At 35.2% G+C, this 18,617-nt stretch overlaps 3 protein-coding genes across 6 annotated transcripts; 2 read left to right on the top strand and 1 right to left on the bottom strand.

The window, feature by feature from the left end:
* The first annotated feature begins 1,782 nt into the window (after positions 1 to 1,782).
* On the top strand, positions 1,783 to 6,845 carry LOC125814854 (uncharacterized). The gene is made up of 5 exons (XM_049494305.1): positions 1,783 to 3,428; positions 3,505 to 3,581; positions 3,778 to 3,889; positions 4,058 to 4,174; positions 6,301 to 6,845. Exons 1-5 carry the CDS (start codon positions 2,028 to 2,030, stop codon positions 6,652 to 6,654), a joined length of 2,061 nt encoding a protein of 686 aa, XP_049350262.1. The 5' UTR covers positions 1,783 to 2,027; the 3' UTR covers positions 6,655 to 6,845.
* A 5,007-nt stretch (positions 6,846 to 11,852) lies between these two features.
* LOC125815119 (serine/threonine-protein kinase AFC2-like) lies at positions 11,853 to 16,126 on the top strand. 4 transcript variants are annotated; one of them, XM_049494502.1, is made up of 12 exons: positions 11,871 to 12,102; positions 13,059 to 13,245; positions 13,906 to 13,932; positions 14,026 to 14,179; positions 14,265 to 14,313; positions 14,409 to 14,523; positions 14,725 to 14,816; positions 14,953 to 15,109; positions 15,199 to 15,263; positions 15,374 to 15,471; positions 15,547 to 15,649; positions 15,733 to 16,126. In XM_049494502.1, the coding sequence occupies exons 1-12, from the start codon at positions 12,004 to 12,006 to the stop codon at positions 15,880 to 15,882; spliced, it is 1,296 nt and encodes a 431-aa protein (XP_049350459.1). In that variant the 5' UTR covers positions 11,871 to 12,003; the 3' UTR covers positions 15,883 to 16,126. The 4 variants fall into 4 exon arrangements, with proteins under 4 accessions (XP_049350468.1, XP_049350486.1, XP_049350459.1 ...); XM_049494511.1 differs by lacking the exon at positions 13,059 to 13,245 and having other exon boundaries at positions 11,853 to 12,102; XM_049494529.1 differs by lacking the exons at positions 13,059 to 13,245; positions 14,265 to 14,313; positions 14,409 to 14,523 and having other exon boundaries at positions 11,853 to 12,102.
* Positions 16,127 to 16,515: 389 nt separating this feature from the next.
* LOC125815279 (NDR1/HIN1-like protein 26) lies at positions 16,516 to 17,997 on the bottom strand. The gene is made up of 2 exons (XM_049494724.1): positions 17,616 to 17,997; positions 16,516 to 17,185 (listed from the first exon to the last, which is right to left on the bottom strand). The coding sequence occupies exons 1-2, from the start codon at positions 17,947 to 17,949 to the stop codon at positions 16,590 to 16,592; spliced, it is 930 nt and encodes a 309-aa protein (XP_049350681.1). The 5' UTR covers positions 17,950 to 17,997; the 3' UTR covers positions 16,516 to 16,589.
* Positions 17,998 to 18,617: the final 620 nt, after the last annotated feature.

The following is an 18,617-nucleotide window of genomic DNA, read 5'->3' as shown; positions in this document are numbered from 1 at the left end:
AATGAACTTTGCACTCTTCTTATAAAATAATAAACAAAGTATATATTTTATAATGATAATCATAATAATTGGTGTATATTTTACTCGACTTGAAAAATGATTTGGAGAATAAGTATTTAACATTAAGATTAAAATATAAAAAAAAAAATTCTCATGATATACTAAAGTGGACAAATAAAATTAAAAAATATTTCTAGTATAATGAATACGTAAAAGTGAATAGAGGGAGTACATAATTATTAAAGACAAATTGAAATTTTATATAATTTTTCTACATATTTTTCTATGAAATTTTTTCCCAAAGTTTAACATTTTTATTTACACTTTTGATTAAAAAAGAGAATAAATGCTTTTTTGAAATTTGTATCTGTCGAAACTCTATGATGAAAATAAGCATAAATTAGTTAAGAAGATATATCAATTATCAGTAATAATTTTCATGCACTTTAAACATGCAATTAAGTATAATATTTTATTTTATAATAAATTTTTTTAAAAAAAAATCATGTAACAAAAATATTTTCGTTGGGACAAAAGATAGAATTATAAGTCGATCAGTAAATTTGGTGAATTCTTAAAGCTTAGAACAGTTTTTTTAAAAAAAAAAAAGTTAAATTGGTGGCAAAATTGAACCCTTGAAAAGAGTAAACAAAAATTATCTGAGTTTAGGCAGAAAATTAATGCCTATTCTAAATTTAAGAGTCAAACATAAGTTACTTGAGTAATCCGTTAGAATATTACTGTCTACTATAAAATGAAGAATCAAATAAAAATTACTTGAGTAATCAATAATTACAAGTTAAATATTTTATCTTTTTATATCAAGTAAAATATTTTATCCTTTTATATCGGTTAACTGTTAAACTGTTTGTTGTGGTTGTGTTGCACTTTGCTATTGGATAAAACTATCTCATCGTAAGATGCGACTCAAGAAATAGATTAGAAAAATCTTTAATTTAGACCTCTTAAAATTTGACACGCCAATTATTATTTTTAGTTGATACTGTATTTATTATTTTATTTTTACTTAGATAATAGTGTAGTATGTAGAAAAAAGCAAGTTGTTTTTTTCTAAAACCTAATTCAAGCTTAACATCGACGACTCCTATTCAAATCTTAGCAACTCGAGAGGCATTAGGGGTAACATCAGAAACCACGAGGGAGTTTGGGTAGCGGACTTTTATAAACATGTCAAGGTGCAAAATTATGTAATGGCTGAACTTGAAGCCCTTCAACAAGGACTCCAAATAGCCATTACATATGATTTTCAGTCCATTGAAATTGAAATTGACTCCACTGAAATCCTTGAATTTATCCACCACCCTCAACCCATTTATGCTGATTTAATTGACTCTTGTAGATTGCTTATGAAGAGGTTGGGGAGTCCAGTACTCTGTCATAGCTTCCACCAAGCCAATCAAGTAGCCGACTTTTTGTCAAAGATACGTGCGAAACTGACATTGTCCTCTCAAGCTACTATCATGCTAACTCCTCTTGACCCCGTATTCCCGTTAATTAAGACAGATTATGAAGGAGTTCCTCTTACTAAACTAGTTTTACGAACTACTTGTAATAAGTTAAACCTGTTTTGAAAATATATCTATAATAGCTAGTATGGAAAACAATGTAATCGTCTAATTATATATACATGTATAAATATCCTATTAACCAAAAAAAAAAAAAAACATCACAACCAATTTTCCTTCCGGTTTACGGGAAATATAAAACTGAATTAAAAACACCAAAACTAAGACAAATAATTAAAATTAAAATTAAAAAAAAAAAAAAAACGTAAAGAACAAGAGACTAGTTGGTGCCGAAATTGAACCCTCCAAGTTTTCCGGCACTTGATTTCTCTCCGATTATTCTTAAAACTAAGAAAATCCGCTCCTTCCGACGAAATCTCCGGCGATCATCATATCTTCCTAATCGTTTTCCTTTTGTTTCAACACTTAGTTGACTTCACCTTTTTCTTAATCCTAGGGTTTTGAAATGTGTAGGTGATTAGCTAGATTGTCAATTTTCCGATGTCGAACGCCGGTGAAGAAGATAACGACGATGTATTGAGCGACGTAGAGGCCGATGATCCGGTACCTATTGATATAATTAATTCTCCCTCACCAGAAGATGCCTCAATTGAGAAATTCCGTGAGATTCTCGCCGAGCTGGATCGGGAGCGGCAAGCTCGATTAGCCGCTGAGGATTCTAAATCGCAGTTGCAAGTTTCGTTCAACAGATTGAGAGTTCTAGCTCATGATGCGATCAAAAAGCGGGATGAGCACTCGAGACAACGCGATGAAGCATTGCGGGAAAAGGAAGAAGCTTCGACAACAGTTGGAAAGGTAACGGAGGAATTGAAGGAAGTAACTAAACAGAGAGATGAATTTTCAAAGGAGTTAGAGGAAGTGAAAAAGGCAAAAGATTCAATGAGAACTGAGATGGAAACTTCAGGTTCAATGTTAGTTAGTGGAATTGATAAGATATCTGGAAAAGTTAGTCAATTTAAGAATTTTGTAGCTGGTGGATTACCTAGGTCACAGAAATACACAGGATTACCAGCAGTGGCTTATGGGGTGATCAAAAGGACGAATGACATTGTAGAGGAGCTATTGAGACAGATTGAATCAACAGCAAAGTCAAGAAATGAAGCCCGTGAACAAATGGACCATAGGAATTATGAAATTGCAATTGAAGTTTCACAGTTAGAGTCAACAATTAGTGGTTTGAGAGATGAAGTTGCAAAGAAAGCTTCTGTTGTTGAGAGTTTAGAGAAATCCATAGATGAAAAAGATGAGAAATTGTCTGAATTGGAACAAGAGATGTGTGAAAAGCAAAAGACTTTGGAGAGTGAAGTGGGTGAATTGAGAGATTTGGTTAAGGAATATGAAGGTAAGTTGAGCAGTTCAGAATCAAAGCTGGAAATGCAAAGATCATTACTTGCTGAGCAATTGAAATATGTTACGAAAATACACGAACAGATTTATAATGCTGTTAAGGTTGTTGATGCCAGGAAGGCATCTGAGTTGTCGGAATCCTTGTTTCTTGCTCAAGAGATGGACATGGAAGAGAATATAAGGGCAGTTTTAGCAGGATTGGAATCTATACATGAAATGAGTGAATTTATTGTGCAGAAAACAAGGGATTTGCTAGAGGAGAAGAGCCATGAAGTGAAAAGCCTAAATGAGTCTGTTTCTCAGTTAGTAAAAGAAAAAGAACAAATTGGTTCTTTACTTAGAAGTGCTCTTTCAAAGAGAATTTCAGTGGATTTGTCATCCAAAACAAATGAATTGTTTAAGATAGCAGAAAATGGATTGAGAGAAGCTGGGATAAATTACAAGTTCAACAATCACGTTGGTGATGGTAAGATCACTGCTTCTGATAAGAAAATGCATGCAGCAAATACTGAAGAGGATGAAGTATATGCTTTGGTAAGTCCTTTTTAAATACTAATTTGCCTTCAAAGTTTCTTGTTATGTTATTCATTTATTGATGTTCTTGATGTAGGCTGGTGCATTAGAGAATATAATTAAGCAGTCTCAGGTTGAGATCATTGACCTTAAACATACTGTTGAAGAGCTAAGGTACTTCATGTCAAGCTTATATTGGGTTTACCTATTGTCTTAGCTGCATTTCTTCACTGTGTTATACTACTCTACTTGACCAAGCAGATAATGCATTGCCCCTTTGTCTTTTTTCTCTCGAGAAATGCTAGAGTATGAGCATAACTTAATCTTAGCCTGACATGGTTGTTTTGTCATTTGCTTTACTGAATCAAAGGGAAGAGTCTAGTTTACTCAAGGAACATGTGGAAACTCAAGCGAAGGAACTCAGTCAATGGAAGCAACGTGTGGAGGAACTTGAAGAGAAGGAGAGGGTGGCAAATGAAAATGTAATGCACTGCCTAATCTCAATATTGTATTTCATGATATTAGTATTTGGTTCATAGAGTTTGATGTCATTCATGGAGATCTGCTTACGAGAGTTGTGGAAAGCTAATATGCATATTTAGTCCTTCTTGTCATATAATGAAGTCTTACAAATAACCATTTCATTGCAGGTTGAAGGGCTTATGCTGGACATCACTGCTGCTGAAGAAGAAATTACACGATGGAAAGTAGCTGCACAGCAAGAAGCTGCTGCAGGTAAAGCTGTTGAGCAAGAGTGTGCAGCACAGGTAATGAATTCTTAAACACTCTTAATGTAATTTAAATAATGATTCTGAAAATGATAAATGCATTTTTAACAAGTAGAGAGCTACTTATAAGTTCGGGTTCATTAAACTCATAAGCTTTTGCTCAGACTTTGTATAGATATTAGGAAGTCCACTAAATATCTATAGATATTTGTCTATGGACCCACTTTTTCATGCTGGGGTATGTGTTTTTCTGCTGTTCTGTTTTCCATAAGACACAAATCAATGCTGTTCAATTGCTAAGAAATTGTTAGCAAGTTTCTGATTTATTTGTCAGGTTAAAACAGTCTATGTCATCACTTCTGCCAAAAAATTCTATTTTTTGTCGGCTATTATATTTTAGAATGAAAAGAAGTATCTCCTTGTGGCTGATTTTTTTCTTCCATCCAGACGCTTTTTCACGGGTTTCAAGTGTAACCCTCGTTTACTTTGTCTCTTATATCTTTGGAACAATAAAATATATTTAATACTTCATGAATAGAGATGGATCTTAATATTGTTTTAGTAACGGTCTTCACTTTCCCTTTTTCTTCTTTCAGTGGGGCGGGGGGAAATGGTGGGTCGGAAGGGGTGGTTATTGGCTTAGGTTTCTCAAATTTTAGTTCATAGAATCTCTCTTTTATTCTTGTAAGATGTGTTGATCACTTAATTGTTGGCATGCGGAGGAACAAAATTTCTACGTTAAATTTGTATTACTCTGCTATTAATTAAAGATGATATGTAAGTTTGTAAAAGGGATATTTCAGATTTAGGATTTGAGAATGTGCCTCGTAGCCTAGGGTACAGTGAAACTGCTGTTATAACAGGTTATAGCTAAACATAAAATGCAAGAGGTAATTTTAGAAAACTTCATGTCAAAAGTGTTCTCAAAGCTTATAGCTAAACATTTAATGCAAGAGGTAATTTTAGAAAACTTCCTGTCAAAATTGTTCCATAATTATAGTTCTTTTCCTTGCTTCCCAAGATATACATTGAAAACATGAAATATAGAAGGAAATTAGTCCTTTTATAGTACCAATTTTTTACGCTGCGACATATGCTTTTTACTTCAATGATTGAATCCTGCAAAGAGCCCAAAATATTTCATGGTTTAGAATATGAATATCATAGCAACTGTGGCTACATAGAAAGCGGGAGAGAATTAAAGTGTTTCGTACGAAGACTTTGGTGTCGTATGAAATAAGATAGTAGTAGTGATTCATGATGTAAGGTATGATTGCTTACTAAGAGGTATAAACTTATGCATGCAGAAATTGTTTTAAAAAAGAACAACCATTTAGATATTTGAGATTATGCACTAGGTTGCAATTAACTATACCTTGTCAGATACTTACATTAAGCTAAGACACAATACCAGAGTTTGATGTCCACAAGTTATTGTCCCTTTATTTCAGCTTTATCTCTCAAATGGCAAACCAAAGTCTTTGGTATCAAATTCTGTGGAAAATCAGAATCTACTAAAGCGTGGGATACACTTCTATATTGAGGTTACTTACTTTAATGTATAACTTCTGCTAGAAGAATAATGCACATGGAGCGATGCATAGACAATGTTACATTTATTTACTGCATTAACAAGATAAACCTACCAGAATGAATGGCCAAGCACCACTGACCATAGACAGAAGAGAAAGCTCCTCTGCGTGTTAATTTGAATGCAGGTCTTATGTGAATCTCTTAATCTCAAATGTCAGAAGTGAAGTTCATAGACATTATCAGAGAGAAAATCAGAGTCTAGTGAAGCTCAGACAAGCACTTTTTATTGGACTCATGCGCTTAGATATTTACTTCTACTAAAAAACAGTGTAGCCGTGGAAGTGTATAGACAATAACACGTTATTATTAATCAACAAGAAACTCTTACCGAAAAAGAATGGACATGCACCATTGGCCATTTGTCACTATGCAAATCATTAGGAATACATCTTAGATTCAGCCTATGGAATTGTCTGTGTATCATGGTTTAGAGATATTGAGAACTCTTAAATCATCTATAAAATTTAGTTTGATTCTAGTTTAATGCGTATGATTTTTTTCCTATTCTGGAACAATTTCTTGTAAACAAACAACTGCCTTTCACTAAGAGACTCTTCTGATGGTTCTTGTAGTTGGCTGCTGTACGCCAGGAGCTTGAGGCAGCGAAGGAGGCTGTACTAGAGTCCGGGAAGAAGCTAAAATTCAAAGAAGAAACAGCTGATGCAGCCATGGCTGCAAGGGATGCAGCTGAGAAATCATTGAGACTGGCAGATTTAAGAGCATCGAGGCTGAGGGATAAAGTTGAAGAGCTCACCCGTCAGCTTGAAGAGCTAGATGGCAGGGAAACATCAACAACTGGTCTAAACAGGCCAAGATACATGTGCTGGCCATGGCAATGGCTTGGCTTAGATTCCGTAGGTATGAGACGTGTAGAGACACAACAAGAGGGTGCCAATGAAATGGAACTTTCTGAACCCCTTCTTTGACATCCTTCTCTTCTCTTTCTTTTGATGATAATAGTATTCTCCCCCGTTTTTTTCTTTTTCTTCTCTTCTTGTAGTTCATTTTTAATTATTTCCTCTGCATTCCACCCGCTGTATATTTTTTGTGATCTTTGTAAGAAAAGTAATTGGACAAATGATATAGAACATTGATTGTTCAAAGTCAAATAAGCCTTTTGGTGGTAAAACTGGCTCTGTTGGGGAAAGTCTGCCTTAGACATGCCTTTTCCTTGTTATGAGCATTTGAGCGTTTGGTATTTGTTGTTGGCCTCAATTAGGGGTGTACGGTTTGGATTTTTCAAATATCAAATCAAATTATTTGTGTCAGATTTTTAAATCTATAAATCAAATTAAATTAATAAAATTCGGATATTTCAACCTCTGGGTTTTTTCTATAAAGTATTCATACTAATATATAATTAACTTGTGCTTCAATATTTCTTTAGTCCTGTCAAAATACAATTATCTAAGATGTTTCTTAAGAAAATAGAACAACATATGAGATGAGTGATAACAATAAAATATTCAACAAAAAATAATAATGAAATCGTATGTTATATTGCAAATTAATAAGTCATAATGAAAATGATCATAATTTAAAAGTACTAAATCATGTTAAAATAAGTCTTGTAAGTATTAATTAATTATATGACTAAATATTTTTAGAAAATTAAAATTAACTTATGTATTTTAATTGTCTAAACTAATACAAAACTAAAGAACAAATATTCAACATTATTGTCATCCTTAGTGTTGAATTGATTCTTTTTTTGTTAGCATTAGTATTAATTTGATTTGATTTAAGCTTTATTAGAGTTACTAACATTTATGGACTGTTCAAAATTTTAGGTTTCAAACTTGAAATAATATGTTACAAAGATAAAAACTATGAAAAAAGTATAAGAAATATTTAGAAATTATATCAAAATAAATATTCTGATGTATAGAATAAAATTTTAAAATTATGTATATAATGTTGATTGGCTTGGTCTTGAGTTGATTTTTTTTAGTTAAAATCAAACTATTCCTCAAACTAATGTATAGTCAGATTTTTTTCCGATTTGACTCTATTTACAATTTGGTTCGATTTTCGGCTTGAGAAGATTTCAACATCCTAATTCCTAAGTTTCACTCTCTTTGTCTCATATTACTTGTCCATTTTTTCCTTTAGACGCCCCATCAAGAAATTATAAATAAAGATTATTTTTTTTACTAATTTCCCTTTAACTCTTTTCAATATTATGTGCTTTATTTATCGATATCAAAATTAATAATGGGCTCCTGCAGCTTTCATGGACTTAATGAACAGGGTGTTCAAACAATATTTGGATTTGTTCGTTATTGTTTTTATTGATGATATCCTCATTTATTCTCGGAACGAGGAGGAGCATGCGACTCATCTGAGAGTTTTCTGCAAACTCTCAAGGATCGTCAGTTATTCTCTAAGTTCAGTAAATGTGAATTCTGGTTACAGTCAGTCGCTTTCCTTGGTTATGTGGTATCTAGCGAAGGAATTCAAGTGGATTCTCAGAAAATAGAGGCAGTGAAACAATGGCCCAGACCCACCTCTCCAACAGATATCAGAAGTTTCTTGGGTTTGGCTGGTTATTACAGGAGACTTGTTGAAGGATTTTCATCCATTGCTTTCCCATTGACCAAGTTAACTTAGAAGAAAATCAAATTTCAGTGGTCAGATGAGTGCGAGAAAAGTTTCTCAGAACTGAAGACTAGGTTGACTACAACTCCTGTCTTGAATCTATCAGATGGTTTGAATCTATCAGATGGTGAGACGGTTATGTGATTTATTGTGATACATCCAGGGTCGGCCTAGGTTGTGTGTTGATGCAACGAGGTAAGGTCATAGCTTATGCTTCTAGACAACTAGTTGCTCAAGGATTATGACATAAGTATCCTCTATCACCAGGTAAAGCTAATATTGTTGTTGTAACACCCCGTAGCTTTGAGAGGGAAGTTTAGCATGTTTTAGAGTTTCAAGTGTCACCCACAAGGCCACCCACGGCTCGTGGTTGGACCCACGCCCCGTAAATAGGCAGTGTGGGTTAACATCCTTCAAATATGCCTAAGGCAGTGACCACGAGAAGGACCCACGCCCCGTGGATGGGTCCACGCCTCGTGGTAGGGGTCCGTGGATCCAAGTGTTGGTTGCCAACCCTCAGACCCTAAACCATGGTTGACCAGCATGGACCGTGGGTCAACCCACGGCCCGTCAGCGTGGTCTCGTGGTTGGGTCAAAAGGGGGAAGTTATGCGGTTATGTTTAGGGGCACTTTGGGGTTTTTCAGTTTTAATTAGAATTAATTGGTGTCATTTTACCCTAATCTAGGAAATCTATATAAAGACTTTTGACCCCTCAATTATGTGATTTAAGTCATTCTATCAACTCACTAAAAAGAAACCCAATTCTCTCCCCAATATTCTCTCTCTGGAAAGAAGAAGAAGAAGAAGAAGAAGAAGGGCCAAGCTAGGTCAAAGTTCTCCAACCTTCAAGCTTTCGAGGGCATTGTGACTATTATTGACTAAAGGTGAGAGATTCCCTTGTCTATGAGAATTAAGCTATTCTCCTTGTCTATGATAATTAATCTAAACACGAGACCATGAGATGGTAAGTATAATTATGATGGCCAAAGGGGATACTTAGCATGAATGGGATTATGGGGTCTTATTCATGCATTGCACAAGTATACTTGGAGGTTACTTATGAAGAGGTTCATTTTATGATATTAAGATCTAAGTATTGTCTATGTGTATGGACTATGGTTTATGTTGACTTATGCTTATATGATGTCTATGTTGGAGATTATGCTTATGCTTATGTTATTATCTCTTATGCTTATGACTTATGTCTTATGTTGGCAAACGCTTTTGTTATGCTCTTATGATGTTATGCTAGCTAACATATTTAGTACATTTTCTACTAACGCATATTATTGCCTACATTCTTATCAAATGTAGGGTCCGGTGATCTTGAGTTCCATCTTGAGGTTAGGTTCCTAGAAGTGCAAAGGAGTTGAAGATTTGGTAAGTCCTCATAGCATCGAGGATAAATCCACTATTACCTTAAGTCTTTCTTTTATGTTTTAGACTATTGTATGGGTTGTGTCCCAAGAGATATTCAAAGTTGTATTAGATGCTTTGAGACAAAGTGTTATAGACTTCCGATTGCTTTTATAAAGACTTCGATTGTATGGAAAAAGTTTTAAAATTTCCACATCAATTCTATTTACTTTATATTATGATATGCTAAGTGGCTTGTGTTAGGACTTTCGGGGGTCTAGTACGACATGTTACATCTAGGGTGTACCCCTGGGTCATGACAAACTTGGTAATTAGAGCACAAGGTTTAGAATGATTCTAGGATTGTCTCAAAACCACGTCTAGTAGAGTCTTTTTCATAAGTGTGAAGCGCACCACATTTATGAATAAGAAGTTATTAGATGAGTAGGAAACTTCACTTCTTCATTCTCTAAGTCATACCATAGAGTTTAGCTCTAGTAGGTCTTTCTCCTAATCCATGCCCTATGGTTTTAAGGATATGGCTAATACAAGGGCAAATGCTAGGCGGGATGAGGAAGACAATGTGGACCAAGAGGTTCCTCCCCAAGCTCCTCTTCAAGCTCCTCAAGCTCCGATTGATCTTTCGACTATGTCGGGAGTGGAGGTTAGGTCGGCTTTCCAAATGTTGGCCCAAGCTATGACAACTCATGCCCAAGTCATAATGACCCAAGCCAATATAGAGGTGGTAGCCCCCGTGAACCCAAATGTGTGTACGACCGCTTCAAGAGTGAGGGATTTTATCAAGATGAACCCTCCAGAGTTTTATGGCTCCAAAGTGGAAGAGGATCCTAAAGAGTTTATAGATGGGGTTTATAAGGTGTTGTATATTATAGGGGTGACTTCGGTTGATAAATTGGAACTAGCCGCTTACTAATTGAAGGATATTGCTCAAATATGGTATGAGCAATGGAAAGATGTTAGGCCGGTAGGAGCGGGCCCAATAGAGTGGGAAGTGTTCAAACTAGCATTCCTTGATAAGTTCTTTCCCCGAGAGTTGAGGGAAGCTAAGGTAGAAGAATTCATTAACCTTAAGCAAGGTGTTGAGGTAATTATATGTCATACCAATACTTGATTGATTGAGATGCATTATCATCCCCTACTTTGTTGATATTATTTATGTATATGAATTGACATGAGATTGAATATGAATATGATTAATAAGATCGTGTTATGATTATAAGTTGAGTACGTGGAGATCGTCCATCCTGAAATGATTTGATTTTATGATAATACGTTGAAATCATTTTTAACACAGATGGGATGTATTGGAGAAAGGATTACTTAAAGGTAGTAGAGTTGAAGTGTAAATAAGAGAAGTTAGCAAAGTTAGTTAGACAAGTTAGTTAGGAAATCTATATATAACAGCCTGTAAGTCACATTGTTGATCAAGAAAATTGAATGGGAATTTCATAGTAAACTTCATCTTCTCTGTAGAATTAGCTAACAACTTCCTAAAGGGAGAAATCTAATAGGATAACAAACTCTTGACTGTGGATAGCCTAATCAGATGGGGGATAACAGTTTCTCCTATATGTGTAATGTGTATATATATATTTATATATAGAGAGAGAGAGAGAGAAACAAATGATCATTTGTTCAGTGAACGTATTATCGCCACTCATCCGTGGAACTACTTGATGAAAAGCTGCATGCGCATGACCTTATGCTACCTCCTATCAATACCTAAAAGGATGAGCATAACACTTAGACGTTTTGTTAGAAATTGGAGTGTGTCTGAGATTTGATTAGTATAACAATGTGTGTGAATCGTGCTGGTTTTTAAGTGATCCTTGATAGTTATTCAATATTTAAAGAATATGTTTGTCATTCAATATTTATTTTATATAATAATAATAATAAATAATAATAATAATAATAATAATAATAATAATAATAATAATAATAATAATAATAATAATATATACATAAATAAAAATCAATTAATCAAATTTTAACCCTCCTGGAGAATAGAATATTTGGAATGGAAACGCATAAGATTTTTTTAAAAACACATTAAAACGAAGAGAAATAAAAAAGGAAAAGAAAGAACAGATAAATAAAGTAACCACATAACTAAACCATGGTTAGCCATGAGTCGGTCGTGATAAGAGCTAATTTTGTAATCCAACGGTGAGCCATCGATCACATTCTCAATCAGACGCCGGTTGGAACTCCACACCATTAGCTTTTGCTGCTCCTTAGCTCAGAAACAAATTGGGGAATAGGGTTTTCTCTCTTCATGTATTCATCGATTTGATCGATGGAAATGGATTACGTAACGGAGTATCCACATTCCTACATGGATCGTCGTCCTAAGAAACGTCCAAGATTAGATTGGGATCCTTCACATACTCCCAAGGTACACCTTTTTTTTCTGTACTTTTTTCGTATTTTTGTTGTTATTGATTTTAACCTTTTCTTCGTTCGGAGAATGGAACATATGTAGCTATTTTTGAGGATTTTGATTGGAATTGAAGTCATGGTTCAATGAATGTTTTGGTCTCATTGATTCTTTTCTGTTTTTTGATGAGATGTTGTTGGGAAAAATGAGAAATATTTGGTGGAATTTTGAGTGTTTTGATTACATTAGACAATGAATGTTCTGGTGTTAATTGATTTTTTTGTTTTGTGAGAAGTTCGAAAAATGACATAAAAAGTGGTAGTTCGATATTGAGTATTTTGATTTCAATTGAAGTTCTTGTCCCATGAATGTTTTGCGAGCCATGTTATGATGAATTAAGATAGGATATTAGAGGAGAAGTTGATGTTTAAATTATTGACTCGAAACTTGTAGTATAAAATGAATAGCAGTAAAATTTTGTTTATTTGATTTGGATCTGATATTTTACTCCATTTGGGGACTTTTACTTTGAGGGGGAAGAAAAACATAGAAGTTTTTTTCACTGAAATCTGTAATTTTTTAATAAAAAATATAGCTTTTTCTAGAGGTTCTTTTGAGTGTCATTGGCATTTGAATTAGCATGATTTAAAGATGAATTGAATCATAATGAAAAAGGTACAAACCAATCCCAGTAGAATAGGAAGATTTATGCGATATAAACTGAAAGGTGTAGTGGTATTTGACATTGGTGAGAGTATTTGTTACTGGACAAAGTTTTATAAAATGAAAATCATGTCAATAATTTTGTAGTGATTTAATAGTTACGTCCAGCTTAGTAAGTTTGTTGAGTTGGGAATTGTGTAAAAATATCCATCTTGGTTGTTACTCTTTCAAAATTCAGTTTAGTGTTAAATATAGGGTAGGTTTTATGTTATATCTTTTTCAGAAGAATATGAACCAATGGTTGTCTGTAGGCTCAGTCAGGAATTTATTATGGGCAAGAGGTTGGCAATTCATCGAGCTATGTGCATTCAAGATTACTACCTGATCATGATAATTTATATGTAAAAGGACTGGCTCAAAAAGGCTCTCCTCCGCGGCGAGAAGATGACAAAGATGGACATTACATGTTTGAGCTTGGAGAGAATTTAACAACTCGCTGTAATTACTTTTTTTCATCGCCATGTTATATATGTCTAAGGCTCTGCTTAATCAAAGTAAATGTTAGGTTCTTTCTGGTTGCTCTTATATTCCAGTTCTTTCTGGAATTATGTGTTAGATTCGTGCTGAAGTCAATCATTTTGTCCATAAGAAATTGTGTAATTATGATTTTCTAGGTAGCAAATAGAAACCAGAAAATGCATAGAAAATAAATTTTTCTTCTTGATCATTATGCGTAAAAGTATATGGAAGTATCCCCCTTTTTTTATGCAAGATATATCTTTACTAATTGAAGAAAGTGAGTAAAAAAACAATAGGTGAGGATTACTTCTTCTTCTCAACAATCCATTTCTCTGCCCAGGCATAATAAATGACCATCATGGAAGTGTAAGAAATGAGGTTGTACATTGTTTTATAGATGTATGTGCTTGTATAAACATCAGGAGTCGACCTTCCTTCCCATCCTAGTGTGGGCAAATCAAGGAGTGACACATCTCTTCTCCTTTGCAGAATACTGGAAGCTTTTTGAAATGTCAAAATTTATTTCTCATCATGTCTATGTTTGACTGCATATTTTCAACACCTTTAGTTTAGTTGCATTCAAGTATAAGTCTGTTCCCTCCATAATGTTCTTACACAATTTCATTCCTGTAATTGCAGATAAAATTCTCAAAAAGATCGGTGAAGGTCAGTCTATATTTTCTTTTCCTGATTTATTATATAAAATATCACTTTTGTTTGGCCATGGATCTTTTTCTTCAATGTTTTATTATTCACCAGGTACCTTTGGTCAAGTTCTAGAATGCTGGGACAGAGAGCAGAAGGAATTTGTTGCCATTAAAATTATCCGAAGTATAAAGAAGTATCGTGAAGCAGCAATGGTAGAAATTGACGTGCTTCAGCTGCTAGGAAGATATGATAGGGGTGGAAGCCGGTATGTCTTGTCTATGTTGAATAAACTAGCTCTTCATATAAATGCAAGTTTGTGTGTGATGGTTAAAGAAATTCCTTCTTTGCAGTTGTGTACAATTACGGAACTGGTTTGATTATCGTAACCATATTTGCTTAGTAAGTACATTACTGATTTGTAGTAACCTGATATCCCCAACTTTGCGAATTCCATGGGGACTTAAGACTTGCAATGAATTTAATGGTCTTAACAGGTATTTGAGAAGCTTGGACCAAGTTTATTCGATTTTCTACGGAAAAACAGTTATCGCGCATTTCCAGTTGATCTAGTTCGTGAAATTGGGAGGCAATTGTTGGAATGTGTAGCATGTGTGTGGTCTATACTTCTTCATTTCACTTTTCTAGTATGAGATACTTGGCAACTTTTTGTTCTCTTGCTCTCAAAGAGTTAACCTATTGCATTTTACTTTTGCTATTTTGTTAGTTAAGTCACTGCCTTTATATTGCCACCACTGTTTCGAAGACACTTCGTCATTGACTGTGAATGCTTATTGTGTCCTTTGTTTGCAGTCATGCATGATATGCGTCTCATCCATACAGACCTTAAGCCCGAGAATATACTCTTTGTTTCTGCAGACTACATAAAAGTGCCCGACTACAAGGTATTTTAGGTTCTGTTTCTCAAGCTCTTAAGATTGTGTTATACTCTTTTAACGACTAGAATTAACTAGCCCTCTGAAGATCATGCCACATCATTTATAGCTCTGTCTGTGTATGTTCCTTTACTTGCTTTTGCAGGGTACACCATGGTCACACAGAGACAGATCATTTTATAAAAGGTTACCAAAGTCAAGTGCTATCAAAGTAATAGACTTTGGTAGCACTGCTTACGAACGACCAGATCACAACTATATTGTGTCCACACGACATTACCGTGCACCTGAAGTTATTCTTGGTGGGTTTAGATTTTCTTCCCCTCTGCGAATTCTCACTAATTTTAGCATTGATCTCTAACTTGATTACTGGGCTTTATGTTTGTTTCAGGTCTTGGATGGAGCTACCCGTGTGATTTATGGAGCGTGGGCTGCATCTTGGTAGAACTATGCTCGGTATTTGCTAGCATCTGATCTCATCATTAATCTGTTTTTTGAAGTCAGATGTTTATATGTTGATGGAAAATGCACTAGATACTAGGTATTCATGTGGGGTGGTTTTGCAGGGTGAAGCTTTATTCCAGACACATGAAAATTTAGAGCACCTGGCCATGATGGAAAGAGTACTGGGTCCATTACCATCACAAATGTTAAATAAAGTGGAGTGAGTGTGGTTTTATTATGTTCATGTCATCTGTTATTATCAGCAATCAACTTAATTCTTTTTTTATTTGGATAGTCGACATGCAGAGAAATATGTAAGGAGGGGTAGATTAGACTGGCCTGAAGGTGCCACTTCCCGAGAGAGCATAAAGTCTGTAATAAAGTTGCCTCGTCTCCAGGTAGATCAACAATTGGTGTTTTCCTTTTCCACTTGTTTTTTATTCACCAGAATCTTACATACATTCTCTGGGCTTTGCTGCAGAATTTAGTGATGCAGCATGTTGATCATTCAGCTGGTGATCTTATAGACCTTTTGCAAGGTCTCCTTAGATTTGACCCATCTATCAGAATGACGGCACGTGATGCCCTAAGGCATCCTTTTTTCACTAGGGACCAATTCCGGAGGTTATAAGAGGATGCATTTTTGTTTGTCGTCGCTCCTGCATCAGTTGTCCATACCTGTATTGTAATCTCAAGGTATCGAATTATTTGGCATTTCTATGAGAAGAGAATATAGTTAGTGAAGTTACGTGCCTCGTATGAGGGAGAACTTGTATGTATTATGCTTGAGAGAATGTCCACTTTCACCATCTCTCAAGAAATTCTATTGTTGTGGCAGTCCCAATTTTTGTTCAGAACCTTAGCCTTTTTGCAATTGCAATAAGATAATTACATGATCTGTCTCTTTACGCCTCGATAGTAAAACATTACATTGCATTTGGACTTGTCTTGCAACCTCTAGTTCGCATCTCTATGTAACCTATATGATTCCATGATTATGCAGGTGTTGAAAAATCCATGTATTAGTGTTTTTGTTATATGAATGCTGTGTTCTAGTTTGAACATTCGGCAAATAAGCTGTCACCTCAGGGCTCAGTGCCCTTCCCATTCTATGTAGTTGAGGAATAAAATAAAAGCAATATAAAGCTCCTCCAATATATAAAGGTGTTGTGGGTAAAATTGACAGAGGAAGTACAAAGAATGGTAAGAGGTAATAAAGCCCCAAATCATATATTTTGACAGAAAATAGAATAGAGAACCAAAACATGAGAGAAAGAGCAGCCAGCACAGGTAACTGAAGCCATTTCTTGAAGTCAAAATAATAAGCTCTGTTGACTGTTAGCGCTTCGTTGTGCACTTTCTGCCAATCAAGACACCAGTTGGAGGGCTGGTAACCACAATAGTGCACTGGGCATACAACCAGTAGGAGTATTGAAGGAAACTCCCTAAGTTAGACCTTGCTCTAAACAATCCCTTCACTTCGAACTTCACTCTTCCATTATCCACTTCTTTCTTCAGTTGTTGACTTTGTTCCAAAGAAAGTCTCACTTGGCTGCTCACCAAGTGTACATCTTGAAACCTCGACTCATGGCTCATTGTCGAGAAAGGGTCCATGTAACTGGAAGCCAATAGGTGTCCACCATGATAAAGATCAAGAATGGCGTAATGGAAATCCACCCTCCCTTTCTTGTTTGGATTTGTGAAGTTCGCTAGTATAGTAAGGTCAGCATTAAGGAGGTATCCCATGTCAAGATAGGCTGCATTGAGTGTGGCACTAGTTATGTCAAACTTTGGATTTCTTGGGCGAAATACAAGATATATGATGAGGATTGCTAGGCCAGCTACTATTACCATGACCCAGAAAAGTGCACAAAAACCTGCAACTAGCCATGCAAATGGCCTAGTTTTACGCCTAGTGGGTACTCGCACTAGACCTGAACAAAGTAGTCAAAGGTGAAAAGCTCAAAAAAGCATCAAAGTTTGTTGGTAATTACACATAACAATTATATGTTCAAAAGAGTAGAAAACTGCAATGAATCATAGATATTTACGCAGTTAAAATCATGTCAATAAGCTCAAAATGTAGTGTTAGGTTTTTATACGTAGCTGGCATCCTATACTAGATCCCTAATTTCTTGTTCTTAATTGATAAAAGTTCAGTCATGACGTTTTCTTTGCCAACAATTGATGTATCACTTTGTTAACCAGATTTAGAGTCTAGTACTAGTGTTGTTAAAGACTGAGCTCATCAGTGATGATGCATCCTAGTACGCTAAAGCAGGAATTAAGCAAAGTGAAGCAAACTATTTGGGCTTCACTGAGCTTCAGGGTTTTAGTGGGCCTCTTGACAACATTTGGACTCACCTGAAGAGTGACGATGATGTTGGCTATGTGGTCGAGATCCTGAATGTGGCTGCTGATGTCGTGGTGGTGGTACTGGTGTTGGTAAGTGAGAGTTATGACCAGTATGTGGTTGTGGTCCTGAATGCAGCTGTGGCTGGGAATGTCTTGTTGACACTGGCATTGTTGGACTTGGAAAATAAGAATCACCAGGAGAATGTGGTTCATGTGGTGTTTGATTTTTTGCATTAGAAGGTGGAAATTGAGAAGAGAAAGGAGGATGTTGTGGTTCATGTTGTTCAAGTGGAGGAACATGTGGTGGAAGAAAATAAGGGTTGGTTTCGCGTTGGCGGGACATTATGATCAAAATTTGGAAATGGAAGACAAGATGAAAGTTTGAAAACAAATACAAAGTTATTGTTGTTGTTGTTGTGAAGAAGATGGCTTCATGAAGACTTGTATTAGAAAGTTGGATTGATGAAAAGGCAAGGAATAAGAATTAAGTGAAGCAAAGAAGGCAAGTAATCTTAATTTGATGCCTCCTCTTTTTATATCTTACTGCTACCACTTAACTTTTTGGCACCGAAACATAATGTCCAGTTCTTAATTTGTATGCTTACCTTCTTTTAATTAGGGTGGGTCTTAGTTATTGATTTTCACTAATATTTATGCATTGATATTGTGAAAGATATTAAAGGATCAGGTAATTAAGAGGCATTCATTGACTAAATTTTATACAATTTGCAAATAATGGCTATAATTTAAATAGCTGTCCTAAAAGTGGCTAACAGGTGCAACTTACATCAGTAATATAGCGATGCTCCACATCATATGGGATTCTTCTTCTTTTTTTTAACTAAAACACATTTTATTACCAAAGTGGCAAAGTACAGCTCAAAAAAGAAAAATAACATCAGGCCTTACTCTAATTCCGCGGACATGCCTACTAAATCACTATGCATAATCTCCCTATTTCCTAACAACAATTTGCTAAACTAGATAGTAATTTAGTTGATTCAAGCACCT

This window comes from Solanum verrucosum, unplaced genomic scaffold, assembly GCF_900185275.1.
Source record: "Solanum verrucosum unplaced genomic scaffold, falcon-dt-bn FXZP01000085.1, whole genome shotgun sequence".
NCBI classification, from domain to species: domain Eukaryota; kingdom Viridiplantae; phylum Streptophyta; class Magnoliopsida; order Solanales; family Solanaceae; genus Solanum; species Solanum verrucosum.
Note: the sequence above shows the minus strand (reverse complement) of the source record. Positions and strands in the feature narration are given on the sequence as shown.

Coding starts and splice junctions, on each gene's coding strand:
- LOC125814854 (XM_049494305.1), top strand. CDS start 2,028: ATGTCGAACGCCGGTGAAGAAGATAACGACGATGTATTGAGCGACGTA. Junction 3,582..3,777: donor CATACTGTTGAAGAGCTAAG/GTACTTCATGTC, acceptor ACTGAATCAAAG/GGAAGAGTCTAGTTTACTCA. Junction 4,175..6,300: donor AGCAAGAGTGTGCAGCACAG/GTAATGAATTCT, acceptor TGGTTCTTGTAG/TTGGCTGCTGTACGCCAGGA.
- LOC125815119 (XM_049494502.1), top strand. CDS start 12,004: ATGGAAATGGATTACGTAACGGAGTATCCACATTCCTACATGGATCGT. Junction 15,110..15,198: donor TGCACCTGAAGTTATTCTTG/GTGGGTTTAGAT, acceptor TGTTTGTTTCAG/GTCTTGGATGGAGCTACCCG. Junction 15,472..15,546: donor CAAATGTTAAATAAAGTGGA/GTGAGTGTGGTT, acceptor TTATTTGGATAG/TCGACATGCAGAGAAATATG.
- LOC125815279 (XM_049494724.1), bottom strand. CDS start 17,949: ATGTCCCGCCAACGCGAAACCAACCCTTATTTTCTTCCACCACATGTT. Junction 17,186..17,615: donor ACATCATCGTCACTCTTCAG/GTGAGTCCAAAT, acceptor TACTTTGTTCAG/GTCTAGTGCGAGTACCCACT.